Source organism: Halichoeres trimaculatus, unplaced genomic scaffold, assembly GCF_033239565.1.
Source record: "Halichoeres trimaculatus isolate MK-OKI-2021-1 unplaced genomic scaffold, fHalTri1.1 fHalTri1_scaffold_4, whole genome shotgun sequence".
NCBI lineage: Eukaryota > Metazoa > Chordata > Actinopteri > Labriformes > Labridae > Halichoeres > Halichoeres trimaculatus.
The window spans coordinates 31,080,038-31,099,091 of NW_027437182.1; the positions used below are offsets into that span (position 1 = coordinate 31,080,038).

General features: G+C 39.1%; 1 protein-coding gene across 2 annotated transcripts in view; it reads left to right on the top strand.

Moving 5' to 3' along the window:
* Positions 1 to 1,240: 1,240 nt before the first annotated feature.
* The window catches only part of tmem131 (transmembrane protein 131), a 50,620-nt gene continuing 32,806 nt past the window's right edge, over positions 1,241 to 19,054 (top strand). Inside the window, exons 1-4 of one of the 2 annotated variants that reach the window (XM_074668009.1) lie at positions 1,241 to 1,535; positions 9,638 to 9,699; positions 9,898 to 9,938; positions 14,877 to 14,945. In XM_074668009.1, coding sequence (XP_074524110.1) covers positions 1,382 to 1,535; positions 9,638 to 9,699; positions 9,898 to 9,938; positions 14,877 to 14,945 — 326 coding nt within the window. In that variant the 5' untranslated portion in view covers positions 1,241 to 1,381. The remainder of the gene's footprint in view (positions 1,536 to 9,637; positions 9,700 to 9,897; positions 9,939 to 14,876; positions 14,946 to 19,054) is intronic. The other variant, XM_074668008.1, reaches the window with a different exon arrangement.

The following is a 19,054-nucleotide window of genomic DNA, read 5'->3' on the forward strand; positions in this document are numbered from 1 at the left end:
TTTTGAATTTCCCTTTTATTTTTCCTTTCTTAATCAGGAATACCCCTAATTATCCCCAGTATATAAAAAGAGCTACTTCAGGATATCTGAGTGTCACCTGGGATGCACAGCGTGATTTAAGTGACAGGCACCTGTTAAATAGCTAACAACAGAGCCTAGATTTTTTGTCTTTAAATAGTTGATTTTTCTGAAGGAACAGTGTGTTTATCACTGAAGTGTTTCAGGTTGGTAGAATGGTGCCAGTTTCAGTAATTTAAAGAGTGGCTTATAAATATTCCACACAGATCATTTCACATTTTACTTTAATAATTTACTTCAATACGAATCCAAATATTTGTATTAGCAGTATCATTACTTCCCCCCCTAGAGAAGCAGAGGGATATGATGCACATTCAGGAACTAAGTGATATTTTCATCCAGACTGTGCGTAATGCTGTTTAAAAGTTCTATTTTATTATGTGCAGGAAGGGGAGTGAAGGTGATGATCATCAGGCAGATGCTAGGGGTACATGTAAATATGTTGGTGATTACAACATTGTGATCATAATGATGTGGTTAATAACAGTAGTAGTTTCTAAAATGTTACAGAATAAAATGTTAGATTTCATCACTGAATCACAGAAAGTAAAATAGTTTTGTACAAATTTGTTTATTTCATTCACTAGTCATGGTACTTGGCATAAACCGACTATTTGCACAGCAGGGTGAAAAGGAAAATAAGGTACATACAGTGCTTTCCCGGCACTTAAATTCCACATGTATTCATGGGCACTAAAGCCCATTTTGGCTCCTAAGAAGGAATTTTAGTGTGAATTTTGCCTCCCAAAAGGGCCTAGCACATGTTTTGACTCCCATGAGGACACTAAGCGTGCGTTTAGGCTTCCAAAGGTACATTTTTGCATGTGTTGACTCCCTCCTTGGTGCACACCACTGCTAGTCAGTTGTTAAGAGTCATATGTGGAAGGGATTCCTAATGAACCCATTTTCCGAAACCCCAGAAAATATCCCTATGTTTGATGTTGGCAGGTACGTCAGTGGGCACTCATGGTTATCACTGTGTCATAATAGAAGTTACTGAGCATAAAACTTAATTCTTAGACTGTAAAAGTAAGTATATTACAAAAACCACCACAAAACCTCATCAAAGTAAATGTTTGTGCCTGTGGTATGTCACTCCGCGGCAGCAGGCAGCAGCACACCGCTGTACGTGTCAGCTCGTGACGCGGCACCCTGAAGAGGAAGAGGAAGAGCCGAAGAAGAAGAAGCAGAAGAAGAAGAGAGGCCAACGTCCTGTTCAGTAGTTAGCTGATCTGATCCTCTGCTCTGTGGAGTTTTCTCCTCACGGCTATGATTGACAGAGTCAGCAGAGGTTTACACGGGCATGTCCGCTCAGTCGCTCGGTTGTTATCGTAACAGACAGACCTGCAGCATGGCGAGTCCAGAAAGAGCCCACACAGGATCCAGAACACCATGTATCGGCTTGTTGAGGATTTTATTTATTGCTTTTATTCACACGACGCGGGCCAATAAACAAGGTTTGTAACTTAGCTGGCGTGCTAACGCTAACTTCCGTGGACATTTCTACGAAGTGTGGGGTTGAGGTTACCTCTGCGGGCTAACCTAAACACAGCTAACCTGCTAATATTTATATTTTTCCAACGGCTACCCTGCTTTATTTACCAACGACTGAATTTAAAGTAAAGCTGTTTGACAGTAAAATAATTGGCTTAAGTTTAGAATGAAAGAGCTACCTGCGTTTAGCTTCACGTAGCCTGTAACGTTACCTTTAACATTAGCATCATTTGTAGCATGTTGTCATGTTGTCATTCCTCCCATATAAGGCTAAAAGCAGCTAACACTCAAACCTACTTAAATATTCAAATAATACAAAGCGGAAACAGAAAGAGAAAGCCGTTAGCACCATTTCTAGAATTGGCTTTGGCTCTCATGAGCTGATGTCATGTATTTGACTTCAGAGATGACACATTGGTCATATAAATGATTACTCTGTTTCACTGTCAGTCAGGGGTCGGCTAAAGGGGTGGCCAGAGGTGACTAAACCCCCTATCATGACCTAATTGGCTAATTTAGCTGCTTACAAACATTCCTAAATCATGGTTGGCTATTTGCCCTGTTGAGGCAGGACTTGTGTTAAAATCAAATGCTTGGACTGTGTTGAAACATTGTGCAAGTAGCTTTCTTTGCATTTAACAGACCACTTTACTGCCTTTGTTGTAATAATACACATTAATATTGGCAATGGAAGCAGTGATTAGCTTCAAGCAGTATAAAAATGTCTGGTTGTGCTGCAGTTGTTGTCAAAAACGATCAAATACCAACAGACTGAATTAAAATCAATACAGACAAACCAGTATTTTGTAGCTTAGAGTGACCATGTTAGCTGACAGGCTTTAGCTGGATGTGTAAAGGGCTGATAGTCACCATTCAACAGGGTCGCACTGGAACACCAGTGATGTCTGTGGCTAAGAGTTATCAGATATTTTTCTGTGTGCAACTTCACTTAGCCAGGTTTGACTGTAAATAAGTAAGATTACCTTTAGTTTTTTGCTTTGTGTACTTAATAAAAAAGTTGTTTTTGAGCCAAGGTTATGACCAAATTCCACACTTGGGCTTTAATATAGAGAACAAATAATAAAGCCAACTTTAAATAACAATTAATGAAAAAAGAATTCATGTTCACAGTCTTATACTAAGTGGCGTGTGTGCTCATTAGATTTGGAGGTTTTCTGGCTTATTGACACAGGTTTATATCTTGATATTTCACAGGCCATAGATGTCCATGGATAATTTGGTGATAAGAATCAACTAAGTCGTGTGTTTAAACCCCTCCCTATTTTTTTCTGTTAAAAAAACATTTTTCCCCTGAATGCATGTCCACTTCCATGTCTTCCACTGATTTCTCATGAAGCTGGGAGTTGTTAACCATAACTCAAGGTGATGATTTTTTAGGTGAAAAATGCGTTTTTGGGTGGTAAACTCCCTCACTTAGCTTGACAAACCATGGTCCTCTGCAGTACTACGGTTACCAAAATGCACATGCAGCTGTAATTCTTTAAAAACAGTAAAGAGGTCTGTTGTTGCTAATTTATTTTAAAAATTGTATAAAATTTACTGTAAAGATGCACAATATCATCATGGTGATACCATTTGGCAGATATTGGCTTTATAATCGACTGGCAGGGCAATTCTTGTCCCTCAGAGACTTGGTGTTCTTTTACAATAACTAAAGGTGCTTGTTGATGTTGGCCAAAATTGGGTAGAAAAAAATCAAATACCAACTAAAATCTAATCCCAAGAATCTGATATTTTTTACATTTATAGTATAAAACAGGAATGTTGTAGAGAAATCAAACATCCAACAAATATTTGTGTGATGTTTTTGACAGTTTGATGGCATGCAGGAGTTGGTTTGCTTTTATAACTACTTTAATTTGATATTTTGTGCTACTTAAGTCCATTAAGAAAGAAGGTCTGTGTTTGTTTGAACGCCCATGTTTCAGCATCAGTCTACCCCAGATTGAAAAAAAGAGTCTGGATCAACCTTTGTAATCACTGGATGGTTAACTTGACTTCCCTGTTTCAGACTCGGGGGGGGGGGGGGGGGGGGGGGGGGGGGGGGGGACAACATGTTGAAACAGTCAGGTGACTTTATTTGTAAACGTGTCTGAAGGTTTTGATTTTGACCCTGGGTCGATTCCAGCTTGGCACCGATCCACCAGCAGGGCCAAATGACAGCCGCATGTTATTTATCCAGCTGAGTAAAGTGTCCAGCTGTCAAATCTCACTGCTCGTGTCAGGTCACAGTGATAAGTCTACCAGTTCTGAGTGGACAGCTGCAGACCACGTCTAAGATAAGCTGTGCCAACTTCGAAACGTGTCTGGGGCTGATAAACTGTTTACACTGGTTCCACAATTCAGACATTTATCTTAAAAAAATGCTCTCGAGTGATTGAGGAACATTGCATGGGTTGTTGTCCAGCATTGTGAAGTCACTTTGCCATGCTTCAACTAAAGACACGGCTGGAAGCTTATCAGACTGAATGACATCACTGTTGTGCACTTCACTGTTAAGCCATCGGTACAGATTTTAGGTCTGTGCCAGAAGAAGTGAGATTTAGTGTAGAGAAAGGATTCAACTTCCTCTTTCTAGAGTTTGGCAGCTGCCGCTGCTGCTGCTACAAATACGCCTTATTTATTTCTGTTCTTATTGTTTGGATTGCTGAACGAGGAGAGAGTGAAAGTCGGTGAAGATGGTTAAGTTTCACTTTGTGTAAACTTTCAGTTTTTGCTTCTGTTCGATGTAACTTACCTGCAGCTTCTCTTTATGTAGACTTTCATGTTTCACTGGTGTACAGTAAGAAAACTGAATTCTGCTCAGTGTGTACTCAGGAAAAAAACAGGACATGACCTCTACTCTAAAAACGAAACCTACCCGTGTTTAAAAAAAAAAAAAAAACCTTCACTGTTGGCTGCCTGTGATAGGCTTGTGAAATCTGAAGGGAAATTAAACCATGAGGTGTACCATCAGGCAATTAGATCTTCTGTGTGAGGTTTGGCAGGTTTTTCTTTTTAGACATGGGGGTTGTACAAAAACATTGAAATAGGTTTATAATGAATGACATACGTGTTTACAAAGATCTATAAATTGATTTAGCTTCCAGTTTAAAGTATAGACCATTTTAAGGTTTGTAAACAGTTATGCATTTTGGCATCAGGAGTACTGCGAAGCATGATGGCCTGTCAAGTGACATGAGGGTGTTAACCACCAAAAAAACCTTTTTTTTAATCTAAAAACACCAATTGACGGGAGGTAAATGACTCACAGGTCTGTGAGTGAATGAAAGAGACATCAACAAATGGACAGCCGGTGCAGTGGAGAAATGCAGCATGTACCCCAGAAAAGAGTTTCAACACACATCTGTCACTTGATGCTTATTACCACATTATCCATTGACACTGACCAGACTGTGAAATATAAAGACATGAACTTATGTCAATAACCCAGAAACCCTCCCAGATCTAAAAGAGCACACAGACTGCTGAATCTGAGACCTGAGTTATAATAAATAAAGGAAGGAGCTAAAAAACTGTTAAGACAGAGAGCTGCACCAAATTTATAAGAAACTTAATGAATTGTATTACAAGATTTCTAACAGTACTGTTTAAAATTTAAATAATATACTATATTTTCACTCTTTGATATATAGGTTAAATTATATTTGTTAATTTTCCTCCATAGTGAGTTCATGTTAGAACCTCAGCCCAAAAGCAACTTTTTCATTAAGTACACTAAGTAAAAACTGGATTTAGAAAATCGGCAGTAAAAGTTATTTCTTTGCAGTCAAACCTTGTTCCCTGAGGTTGGATAAAAAAGACACATTTAACAACAGCTGCTGACCTCACTGGTGTTGTAGTGTAAAGTGTGACCCTGTTAACTGGTGACTTATTAGCCCTTGATAACTGATACGTTTGGCTGAGAGTCAAAGTTAGCACTGTCACTTTTTGCTCCAAAACACTGGTAGCTCTGTAACGGTCAAGACTTGATAGAAGTTGAATCTGTGATATTGGTTTGTTTCTGACAACTAACCACAGAACAACTGGACAACTTTATTCTGCCTACAGCTCTAATTTAAAGTCTTTAAAGAATGCTAACTTGTCTGAATTGATGGGGCTTAATCCTGCTTCTGTTGCCAAAATGTGCACACACATTTTTGATGATGTCGACTATGAATTGGTGTCTGGCCTGGTACTTTTAGAGGCCTAAAGAAACCTTAAAGTTAATTTTAAATAAGAATCTAGTCCATTTATAAGTCTTGATGTTTCAATCACACATAAAAACCACAAAATAATGCAGTTTATGGTCAACACTCAGTCAGTTTCAAACTCTTTTTGGCATACAGGATGAGGGGTAGCCAAGCTGATGCTAATTTAAGCTCAACTTCTTGTAATGTTGGGCTTTTAATTTTTTTTAACAAATTATCCACAGAAGTCTCATCTTCTGCAAAACAGTACAGTCTTCATCATTTAAACAAACTGAACAAACTGAACAGAGCAGCTATCCTGAGTGACAGTGCTAGTTTGGCTGTTTTCTCTCAAAACTTGGGGCGAATAAAATTCTTTATTGTTTCAATTACAAGTTTAGATGAATATATTAAATTCAGTGATAAAGCTACAGAGAACTCACATGTTGTGTGTAACTGCACAGCGAGAGGCTTTAAATGTGTGAAAATGTGGATGACAGACTCTTGTTTCGTTTACTCTCGGTATGTGTTGGTCTGTTAGCACCCTGAGTTTATCATGGCTGTTGAGACTTTGCTGTCATGAGCACCCATTGATATTGTTGAAATTTAATCTAAATTCTGCTCTCAATGGCACAAGCCCAATACATGTCAAACTTATTAGCGTCCCAAGCTGCAGGTTGTGCTGAGAACATGATCTCGTGGCTCAGGCTGTTGGAGGTTACAGGTGTCAGGTGAGAAGCTTCTCTGTATAATGAAAGCATAATAAATGCTGAGGATTGCAGTGAATTTAACTTGTAGGTTCATACTTTTAAAAGGTCAAACACTTATTCCAAGAGAAAACGCTTGTTGATTTTGGGGTACCCAGCACAAGCTTGTCATTTTTGACACGTGAAAATGAAGATAAACCGTTTTGTTTTAAGTCTGTAAAGAGTGATACAAAGAAATGTTCAGTGATCTTCCACTTCTGTAACATTGTGTAACAGACAAACTGGGGTTGTTCCCTGCCGAGAATTTGAATGATCATTTGGAAAGACCGTGTGGATTTGCATATTTATCGGTCAAATCTGTGAGCTATATGTTGTGTAGACGTGTCCATCTGCACAGAGAGTGCAGGAGGAACAGCGACATGGGCAAGACTGTAAAGGCTTTCAGAAAACCAACAGAAACATAGAAAAATCTGGAGCTTTCAACTAAAACACTGAAGAAATATTTTACCCTGGAAGTCAGTTTCAACAAACACCCGGCAGACACAAGATCAGTGTTGATTTTGGCAACTGTTAGACATAGTCTTTTGATAAAAATGTAGCTTATAGTTTTAGTCCTATTTTATTTATGGAATTTTAGTAAACAAAAATTTAGTCCAGTTTGAGCCAAATTACATTTTAGTTGAAACATTTTCCCTTTCTTTTTTTTCCCCCACAATCTCTTTATTGCTTTTACATATTAATTACAGTTCAATTAAGACATATCCATACAGTATTTGTTGTCTATTTAACCAACAAAAAAATCACACATGTACAAACAATTACACCCTCACCCCTTAAAATAATAAAGAAAAAAGGGTTGACAACAATAAAAGGTTAATCAAAAATCACAGGGTCTTTTGGACTATATTCTGTGAAACATTATCTCTTTAAACTGATTCATGTAAAGTCTAGAAATTGTTATCAGGGTTGTACCAGAGACTGTATAAAACATGGACGTAGTCTTGCCAACGTCACCCGTCTGTTACTGAAACGGAAAATGAAGCACATTGGACATAGCGGCCATATTGGTAGTGGCAAGGGCTTCGCCTACAGCCATAGGGCGCCAGCTGTCACGTGACCCTCAGCTGTGCCTCTTATTGGGGGGAGCTCGGGATCCTGATATCCTCTGAACGGCTGTGTTAGAAAAAAATTCACCCCCGTACAGTGGGAGCCGGTAGTAAAATTAGCGACTCAGACAGGAGATGTTTTTTGAACCAGGCTGTAAATTGGTTAATTTCTGCTTTGAAAACAACTTTTTTTGGCTTGGTGTGTCTGTGACTTCTGCTACTTCCAGAGCCAGCCTCAAGCAAACACTCGAGAAACAGCAGATTTTAGCACTTCAACATTGTCTCATATTCCCAGACTGGAAGTTGCTGCTTGGGTTGTACCAAGTTTTTGTAACGGCAACATTTCTCTCTGCTAACACTTAAGCTTGAATAATATCTTTGTGTAACAATTTAGACTGGACTCTTCTCCCAATGTAAATCGGCTGTGCTGTCCCTGCTGGTCTACAGAGTAAGGAAAGGTCATTACACACAGATAAAAGTGGTGCTCAAGTAAAAGTAAAAGAAAACACTCTTTCTGTGGACACTATGGCTCCTTTTTTAAATCTCTAGCTTCAAATGAAAGCGATATGGACTCACAGGAAGGACTGTATTGCATTTTTAAAGTGGTTCATTAAATTCTCCTGCAGTGACAGGAACACGTTGGACAGTCGTACTGAATGTGTCTAACAGATCACAGGAACAGTTTGCATTGCTTGGACACAAAGTGGGGTAAATATCATGGATTTTAAATAGCAGACAGTCCACCACAAACATTTTCTCCTCGTTATCGCCTTGTTGACTCCGACTTCATGGGGGTAAAGTGGATCGTTGATAAAGTTTTAATGTCTTAATTCAACTACATCAGCACTGCATGGGACACATTGTCCTGAACCAATTGACAGTCGTCGTCTAATGTTGTCTTATGATCATGTTAATCTATAAAATCCCTCAGGGTACCGCTGTTCATTAGTTCATTGTTGTGTTAGAAGCCTGAATAGGACGCCGTTTTTTCCCACCAGTTTCCTCAAAACTGGTCTTCAATTTCCTGAAGCAACAACAGTGTGATTGTGTCCAGTATTGAGTTGTCAGAATCAGTTTGTTGGCTGCACTTTCTCTCAGATATCTATTTGACATGAACAAAGTGCCATCAAGTTACCTCTGACAGAAGCTAGGCTTTCGTTTTTACAGTTACTCATGCTATTACTCTCAACATTTCTTGCTTGATTGGTCATTTAGTCATTCTGTAAATAGACTTCAGAAGAAAACAAGAACACATTACATGCAAGAATCCATAAATAGAGATGACACAGGATGTGGAAAGGAGCTGTGAGATGAGCTGCCACAGGTGCTTAGCTCACAGCCACTTTATCAAGATTTATCAAATTATCTGCTCAGGTTTAAAAGTACGTCTGGCTTTTTAATGAAGACTTCCTTAACTCCAGCTCAGCTTCTTCCTGTATTTCTCTGACCTAAAGTCGAATCATATATTAAGAAAGAATACGATGACGTCATTTTAATGGGGAAAATGTAGGCCAGAGCCAGGGTGTGTCCGACAGGTTTAAAACAAGGCTGCTTTGGACTTCTAAAGGACTTTGGTGTGGCTGTTAACCGACAAAAAAAGCTTTTTATTGGACTGCCAGGTCCAGTATGACTGATGATACAAGTTTAGTTCTTTACAGGTGTGTTTGCCAGGTTTAAATCTGCAGATTTACTTCTTCTTCTGTTTGAGATGCCAAACTTAAACAACAAGCAGAGCAGAACATGAGCTCAGATCTCAGGTTTGATCTGCCCCGTGTCTTCTCTGATAGTGCAAGAGATTAAAGTTCATTCATGGAGTTATCTGTAAGAGTAATATAACTTGTGAACTCCTGTGGGTCATGAAGATGTGTGGAAAGCTGGAGGATGACTTTGGCTTTGGAGGATTGGGAGGAGTTACCCTGAGGAGGCTATTTTTAGAGCTGCTCAGAGCTGCTGGAGTTTCCTCCTCTATAACTCAAAAGTGCAACATTTTCAGGATTCTGCTGAAATTACTTTTTTTGGAGAAGGTGAAAATCTAACACTTCTGTTTTTTTGTCTCTTACAGCTTTCATTCAGTCAGACACAATTCTAGAAGTTTTACATTTTGGTGAAGGAGGCCTTTTACAGGTGAGTGTGAGAGATTTATCATCTTTTTTTCCCAGTATTTGTTTGACTTCCCTCACAAATACACAAAAGACAAGCACAGAGGGTTGAAATAAAACCATTAACTTGGGATGCAAATAACCTGCTCCCTCACCCCACAATCATGTAATCCTTATTTAAATCAAATTAAAATATCTGCTCATTTTTCTTCTCTCTTTGCAGGCTGAGTCTGACATTGATTTTAGTTTATATCATCAACAAAGGTAAGTTAACTTCACAATTACTCTTCATTATACTGCCTTTTGAACTCCAAACAACCATGTATTTGTAGTTAAAGCTGTAATTGTAGAGTTGGTGTTCTCATTTTGGGAGGCATCTTTGAAGTGCTGCACAAAGAGGAAGAGTGGGTATAGCCTAAGGAGTTGTTGAACCATTTGTAGTGCCTATGACTTTAACAAAGTGGAAAACAACAAAGATGCCGCTGCAATTCCTCTCTAACAAATTGGAAAATGCATTATCAGGCGCTGTTGTTGCATGAAGCAGCAGACTTTTTCTCAGAGAGGCCAAAGAGCTTGAGTTTTATTGCGTGTGCATGTGGCTTCAAAGTATCAGTTAGCAACCACAAATAAAAGCTTGAGCATCAAGATCACAAGCTGCCAGAGCTTACAAGATGAGACAACAACCGCTTCAAGTGGCACAAGCTAACCAACATGCCTGGTGACATATATTGTAGAAAGAGCTGCAAAGAGCAGCTTCCTGTTTTTCTTCTAGAGATCACACCTGACCCCCGTCAGCGCTCTCAAACATGTGCTGGTAGTGACATGAGTCCTCAGTGTGTGTTGGTGTCACCTGGCGCTCAACCAGACCCCTTCTCCCTCCCTCAACATGAGAGTTTAGCAGGGTCAGAGCGCAGAGGCAGCTAATGTGGCTCTGACAGTTTGTAGCCTGGGGCTGGGAGGGTAGCAGACAGACAAACAGGCCGGCACATGGTTGTGGTGTTTTAGGAGCGCTTCAATCAGCAGAGCAACACAAGTGTCCCTGTTAGGCTGCACCGCCTCCACTTTAGGGCTGTGAGTGTGAGCTGCAGGAGGGTGGGGTTCAGAAAAAGTCTAGTCTGCTTTCTAGTATCAATCAGACTCTCATGTCTTGGCAAAGATTGGGGAAAGATTTGCTAACTGTGCAAGAGCTTTAAAACTAGTTACGCTATGACTCTGGATACAGAATAAGTGTTCCGATATCTCAGAGATGTGGTGTTTTTGCATAGTTTGGGCTCTTACGGACAAATGGTTGGAAGAAATTTTGCCAGTAGCTGCTGTTAAATGATTCAGACTTTAAAAGGAAGCTTTCTACTATTAATACAGACCTGAAAATCTATAATGTGTGCTTTTATTGATTTTTCTAACGAGAATTGAAAGTCTGAGCAAAGTCAGTCAAGTCAAGTCAGTGGTGTGTCTCCACACCCTGTCAGAGTTGTGTTAAATTAAGTTCTTGAACTACATTGAATCCCCAGCCAACAGGTGTTAAACACTATAGCTGGGACGATATACTATTCTCACAATTGAATTTTATTACCTTTTTGGAGGATTTGAATTGTGATTCTTTTATATTTATGATTTTTGAGATTTTTAGTTTCCTATTTAACACCAGACCATGGGAATAAGTTAAATGATGATAATATTATCTACAGACTATATTCTGAGCCATATTTTTCCATAAAATGCACATCAGATGAGTCAGAGAGAAACATTTCACCCTCTGCTGGGGAAAAGTGAAAACTTTATTCCAATCCAGTGTACAAAGAAAGACTGAAATGTAGAATTTGAAGTAGAAAAAAAACATATTTTTTGACAAAGAATCTCGATTTTGATATTGTCAAAAAACAAAATCCCAATATGGTGATTTTAAATTTTTTCTCCCACCCTCAAAAACTACTCAGGGGCCAGATAGCTGCACAGATGGCTGAATGTGCAAAGAGGTCTGAAGTTTGGCCGCATTGACCAAAGTAAAAGGAAGAAGCAAAAGCAGTTTATGTAATGCAACAGCCTTCATGACAGAGTACTTCAGCATCAGATGAAACCAAAATGTTCAACCTTTGGCCCTCGTCAGGTCACAAACCTGTTGCTGTGAGACAGTCATCCTCCTCCTCCACCCAAAACAGCTGTGTGAGCGCACCAGCCCTTTGTAGTCAGCAAGTCCTGTCAGTTAAAAATAAAAATCCTGAGTCAGTGTAATTTTTGGTAATCCATTCTTATTTGTTACTGTTAGAGAATGTTTTTAACAGATAAAAGCTGTTTTCTTTCTTTTTTTTTAAACTTATTTTTTTTTCCAAATACAAGAATCAGATTTTTATACATACCTCAAATACTTGACAGAAAGTTGAATGAGAGGAAATAATATAAACAGAAAAAAATGAGATAATATTAATACTAAAATAGAGACATGAAAACAATTGTAAAAATTGGAAAACGTCAGGTGGACTGTATTTTATTGAATTGATATTTCTTTGTTGGGGTTGTTTATGTCACACAAGCCCTTGAATCTCTGCCAAATTCTGTGAAATATATCCATCCTGATTTTTATTCTTACGGCAAATGCTTCATTCCATGATTCATTAAAGCTGGATAAACCAGAGGGTTTTTATGTTTCCAGTTTAGCAGAATCATTCCGCTCACCGAGTCACGAAACACACCACAGTCCTCAGGTTGCTCAATAGAGAGCTCCACAGTAGCTGACCAAACCCCAAACATGAAAACTTTTCCTTTCAAAGCCAGAAATGTTCTTCTCTGTGTTTTATATGATTGAAGAAATGGGATAATGTCAAATGTTTAGGCTCTGTAATGTGATGTGGTGCATACAGTTTATGTTACTGATGCTGTGAAACTTTGCTAGGTGGCTGCTTCAGATGTTTCTCAATAGTATTTTTTTTTTTTTTAATTTCTTGGTTGAGGATCAAAACTTTCTATTGAGATCATAGTCAGATAATCATAACTGGAAGGACGACATTTTTTCAGCCTGTTGTAAGCTGTAACATGACCTGGATCCAACCCTCCAGGTTAGCTTTATTAAGTGAGTTAGCATGATGAGCTATCCACCCAGACTTGTGACTCTGAACATCTGTAAAACTTTAAAATCAACAGATCTAATTTTTCATTCGATTCTTCATAGTAAACACATCAGTCAAGTAGATGGTTTTGTTTTTGCATTTTCTTGTATCTGGACCAAAAGCTAATCATGCTATGCTACTTGGTGCTTTCAGTGGTTTGTGCAGCGACTCTAGCTACAATACTGTCAGGTATACTTTGTATGCAGCGATTGAAGATTTACTCACCAGGAAGAGTTCAAGCACATAATCAGCCAATTCGTGGAGATTTATGACAAGTAGAAGCTAGTTAAAGCAAAACAGATAAACAGATCAGTTCATTGATACATTGAGAACAATGACATCCACAGAAAATAATATATCATTGAAATTTGTCAAAAGAAAGGCGAGTGTATATCAACAGTATTGTTTTTTTTGTAGCTGTCTATTCAAGTTGAGTTTCAGAAAACTGGAAAACATCCTACTAGCTTTAAAAATCAAGCAATTGGGGTTTTTTTTTCTTCCTTTAGCATATTTTTCTGGTTACTGACTTGATTTAATTGACACTACCAGTTTCAAACGGTCTCCATTTAGTCACTAAGACCCTAAAATGTGTAAAGATAAGGCTCAGTGCTGAAAAAGGCTGTGTGTCCAACGTGTACAAACATTAAAGTACAGGGTGGTTTCAGTGACCAGGTTCACTCAGTTCTTGTGTAGTGACCACACAACATCAGCTCCCTCCTTTTCTTACTTCACACACATGTGTGTGTTTTGTCTGGCTGCAGCATGCAGCAAGCCTTCAAGGTTTGTACTGTGTGTTCTCGTCCATAAAAGGGTTATCTTGCACAGGCATAGCATGACCACTCCCTTTACGCTGGGGGAGGGGTGCTCTGCTGTGCAAATGTGTTGATTCATTTTTTTTTTTGGAAAGTTAAACTTCCTCTTTTCTCTTTGAGTCTGTGTGAAGCATTAGAGTAAAAGAAGAGGAAATAATATTCAACAAAGGGGGGTTTTAGAGTTTGTTTTTGCAGCTTTGGGAGGAAAGCCAGTCCCTTCAAGAGGAAGCAAAAGCCTTTGACACATTTTCAGTTGAAATGAATTTGTCTTGAGCACAGCATGTCAGTGGACACATGCAGATCTTGGGCCTGGAGGCAGCAGCTCTCCTTATGATCTCTGCAGCGACTCCAATTACACCACTGACATTCAACACATTAGCTCTGAGTGAAGGCACCACACAGAATTCACAGCCAGGATCCGTTCGAATCCTTAATCCCACAAGAATTTTGTCAGTAGTTGTTATATTAATGAGAGAAGTGTCCACAGGCTGCAGATGAGAGATTATCCAGGAGGAACTCACTGCTTGGTCGGGGCTCTGAGTGGATTACTGCCAGCCTCAGGGGATGGAAATCCATCCGGCTGTAGCAGCTCTGCTACACTGCTGCAGCCATTGTCTGCTCCTGTATGTGCGAGCCTGGTAGTAAATAGGTGAAATTGATCTCTGGTAAATTGTCTGACTCCAGGGTGACATTAGAGTGATTAAAAAGTGAGTGAGTTTTCTTTTCTAGTGGACACAAACAGGAGAATGGCGCTGGCTCTTGTGGGATTCTGTACATGTAGGTGTCAAAGCTTTGTCACACACCACACCTGTGTAAATGATAAACATCTCTCTCCAGGTGATTTACATAAAGGCTCTCATTACATATTTCTGCTGCAGATCAGCCCAACCAGAAAAAGGGCAGCTTCTCTTTTAGGGACTGGCTTGTCTATTGTTAAGATCCACCTGTGGCTCAACAGGTTTGGTGAGTTACACCTGTGTACTCACAGCAGACGAGTGAAGGTGTTGCCCTCATGGGAGGTAGAACACCTCACTCTGAGTGTGACAATAAGAGAGTCATCTTCTTTTTACCTGCCTGATGAGTCTATGGCTGTTCCTGGAATTATTATGCCCAGCACTGCAGATGGAAGAGCTCCTGTGCCCCTCATAATGGACATCCTGGACACTAACTGTGGTGTCTGTGTTTGTGTGTTTAGCCTCTAATTTGTTTAAAATACACACAAACATGGACACAATTGTTCCTGTCGTGCTGTTTCTGCTGCTGTCATATTTTCCTGTCTCTCACAGCACGTCCCCGCACCGTGGGAACTGCCGACCTATACGATTCGAACCTCCAATGTTGGACTTTCACGAACAGTGAGTGTTTGATGCATTCCTACACTCGTTTTCTGTGTTGTTCCTGTGTTACCTGTTGTTTTGCTCCACTTGGGATCCCTCTTTGTTCTTTCTGAGTTAAAGACAAAGGAAATTAACTACAACTTTAACAAAAACAATGCTTTGAAATTTGTCATAGTGCAGAGGAAAGTGGCTGAATGTTTCTTTGTGTCTGGCAAAGACAATAAATGTGTCAGTGGACTGTACCCTTAACTCTGAGGAGCCTAACTGGATTGTTGTTTTTATTTACAAACCTTGAATGATCCCTGGATGAGGATATTTGATTGACTATCTAAAAAGTAACTTAAGGTCAGTGAAAAAAAAAAACCTAAAGAACAGGGATGACATTCCAAAGTTGTTACCCTAAATATTTCTTTAACCTTTTAATACGTTCATCAACCTATTCAAACTTTTGGAAGCTTTCAACACCTGTGCCTCAGTCAGACTCTGCCATTATTATTATAATAGGAGGTGATGATTAACTTTGATAAACTGTGTGTCACGGGTTGCACCACCATACGCTAACGCCCTTCAAAGCTGCCAGCTTACATTGTTACCTTAGAGTGAACGGGTCACATAGCTGAATGTAGATGTAATCTGATGTTTGCGAGTAAAAAAAAAAAAAAAGAAAAAGAAAAAGAAAAACAAGTACAGACTTAACCACTGTCGCACATATTCACATGAAAATTGTTAAAAAATGTCAACTGAGTGATGTATTAAATAAATATCACAACCTAATTTAAGTTATTTTAAGTTGTATTTTTTTTCTGAGTTCTGTATTTTTTTCATTGGTGTTTTGTGAGCTGGCAGGGCCCACAAACTTCTCACCGCTTGTTATTTTGACCAAGTCAAAAAAGCCTCATAACTTCTGCTTCTGTTAGCCTGTTTTAAATTCCTCTTTCTGTTTTGTCCTTGCTGTTATTTAAGTAAAGTTCGCAAGGAAAATGTACTAACACTGGAAAAACGATACAAGCGGTGTTGTAGCACAAACAGCTTCTTTCAATCAATTAATTATACCCTTAAAAATATGACTGTGGTTAGTCCCTGCCTTTGTCCCACCCATGTCTGACTTTGATTGTTCAGAGATGAGGACGTGACATTAACTCTTGCAGTGTTTTCGTAAAAGCTGAACTGGATAGAAATTAGTTGCTGCAGGCGCTAGAAATGCATTCAGTGGACACAAAAGCACAGATAATCATTGGAAAATCTGTAAATGTCTAATTTAACTTTAAACCATAAAAGTATAATCAAAATTTAATACAAATCAATAAATTAGACAATGATGGCAGTCTACTACTTCCCCATTTAGTTCAACTGCATCAATAGTCATGAAACAAACCACAACTTTGTTTCATTCTTAGAAGTTGAAAATATTTGGGGAAAACTTGGAACTCCATGAACCCAAATATGGTCAAGTTCCAAGAACCTCCAGGCTAATCCATTTTTATGGTTACACTGTGGGCCACTTTTTTGGCCCAGTGATTATTAAATGGTTCTGTTTTTGTCCATGTGTCCCAGAGATCTCTAAAATATGCAAAATCAAACTTCTGAGTCACAGCCCAGCCTGTCAACAATGACTAAACTGCTGAGGAAGGATTCAATGCTCTTAACAAAACCACATTCTTCATGGCCTGTGCCAGCGCCAGCGCTCAGCTTCACCCAGGCCCGACTAAATAGATCACATTCCTCCCTGACGGCGGGTGCACACCCAAGTTGTATGACCCAGCTTCAAGCAGAGCTCACCTCACCAGGGAGCAGAGTGATTCAGGAGCTCACTGTCTGCACCAGCTCACAGCTAGAGACGCAGCTGTCTCAGCCTGTCCTCTCCCCTTCCCGCTGCCTCAATAAACAATCCACTTATCAGCTGTGAAAGCTTGGAGGGCGCGAAAATGAGACCTTGAGAAGTTCTTACCCTGTCTCTAATAGACTGGATACAAAGGCAGGATTGGATTAGAGGTTCCAATAAATCAACACAAAGACAGAGGAGCAGCTCTAAAGGAGAGCTGTATGAGATGAGGGGCATGTTTGCCTTCAGCTCACGTGTGTTTGAAGAGCCATGCATGACCCTCCAACAGCTCCATCCCGAAGTGTGGTGATACTCACAGGAAAACTCTGAAGCACTCTAGGAAGAACTTTAGATGCTGATTTAAAAGATACTTCTTGGTCAAAATTTTTAATCTGATAAACCTTTAAAAATTCAATTTAAGATTAGTTGAACGCACTTTAAATGCAGACCAAACTAAGTTTAACTTTGCATTGTCCTAACAAATATACTCACTCTCAGGGTTATGTGTAACTGAGGCTGGAGACTGAGTTTTAGTTTAGAGTAGACCCCGACCAATATGGGATTTTTGGGGCCGATACCGATACTGGGGGCAAAAAAGAAGCTGATATCCGATATATCGACTGATATCCAATATATCGGCTGAAATAAAGTAAATTCAATGATATACACAGGATAAATACTGTATATGAACACAAATTATGACTTGCTTTTTAAAAGTTCAATCTTCCATTTAATGCATTGGCCTAAACTAGATTTTAAGTAACAATGTAGCTGCTTTCAAAACATGCAATAAATACAATTACAACAAAATACATTGAAACATTTTCAAAAAATATTTCAACGAAGACAATAACTTGTGAACTTATAAGCCCAGGTTAATCCTGCATGGCATTATGAAGTGAGACGCTGTGTAGTAGCCTTATATTAACACACAGAATCTCAGCGGAGCAAAAATTTTTGTAATCTGCTACATTTTGGCCGAAATTGATTAATTGGTGAAAGGCTATAATCGGCCCGCCCGATTGATCGGCCCGCCCGATTGATCGGCCCGCCCGATTGATCGGCCCGCCCGATTGATCGGCCCGCCCGATTGATCGGCCCGCCCGATTGATCAGTTGGGCTCTAGTTTAAAGGTCTGACTTTGGAGCAGGGATGCCAAAGAATGTTTAAGCAGGTTTTCCAGAGGCTTTAGTCCTCGACCATTTGCTACACGTCTATTCTCACTGGGTGTGTCGTAATCACTCACTCATTCTTTACTCCCCACTCACTATGAATTAGATGTATTCAACTACATTGTCCACTCACTCAGCAAAATTAAAACATTTTTGGACACTACTTGCTAATTCGCCAGCCGCTGACAGTGACAAAATCACAAATTGCAATGCTCACAAACGGGTGGGGATTTACAGTTATTATTTTATTCAAATGCTGCAAAACGGCACAAACTTCAGTGATAACTAATATTTACTTAGTATTTTTCCACAGTAATCAAATATAATAAATAAATGTATGTAACTTTAAAAAGATAATAATAATTGAATACCAGACATATATTTGTGCCACAAATCAATTTGTATTTGAGAATTACAAGGTCCAGTGAATGCATCACCTCAATGGGCAGTTAAGTGGCCAACAGCTCCTGTGTTTCTCTGCTCAGAGTCATGGGACGCACTCATCTAATAGTTAAACAGAGAGCTAAATGTGTTACTCTTTGGGGTGATTCAATAAACCATTGACATCAAACCTGGATCAGGTCTCAGGGTCTCTTTTGTAGATGCTATATATTAGAGAACATGGAATTACAGTATATAATTTTGTGTCATGTTATTGGTAATCAGCCAATTCTTCTGTTTGATCCACATGCATGATGGTATATTTTGCTTACATAGTGAACATCTTTTCAAAATGCATTGTGGGATACATTGACTAGGTTATGACCATGTTCACCCAGAATTCAGTCAGCACTACAAAATGATGTATCCTTGTTATAGTGCACTAATATAGTAAACAGGGAGTGATTTTATACATAGCCCCTCCCTGCTCCTCACATTTTCTGTGAGGAGGCCCAAATTATGACTTTTAATTTGTAGCGATATATCAAAAGGAGAGAAATAGAAATGAAGCTTAAATCAGAGCCTTTAAATACAGTAATGGATATTATTTCTGTATATTTTTATTTATTTCTATATAATACCTAAAGCAGGAAGCTGGGTGGGCATGTGATGCTGTGCAGGGCACAAATTAGGCTTACAATGCAGTGTTAAGTTAAAATGATTTTTTTTTAAGTTGACAGAAAAGATGTGAA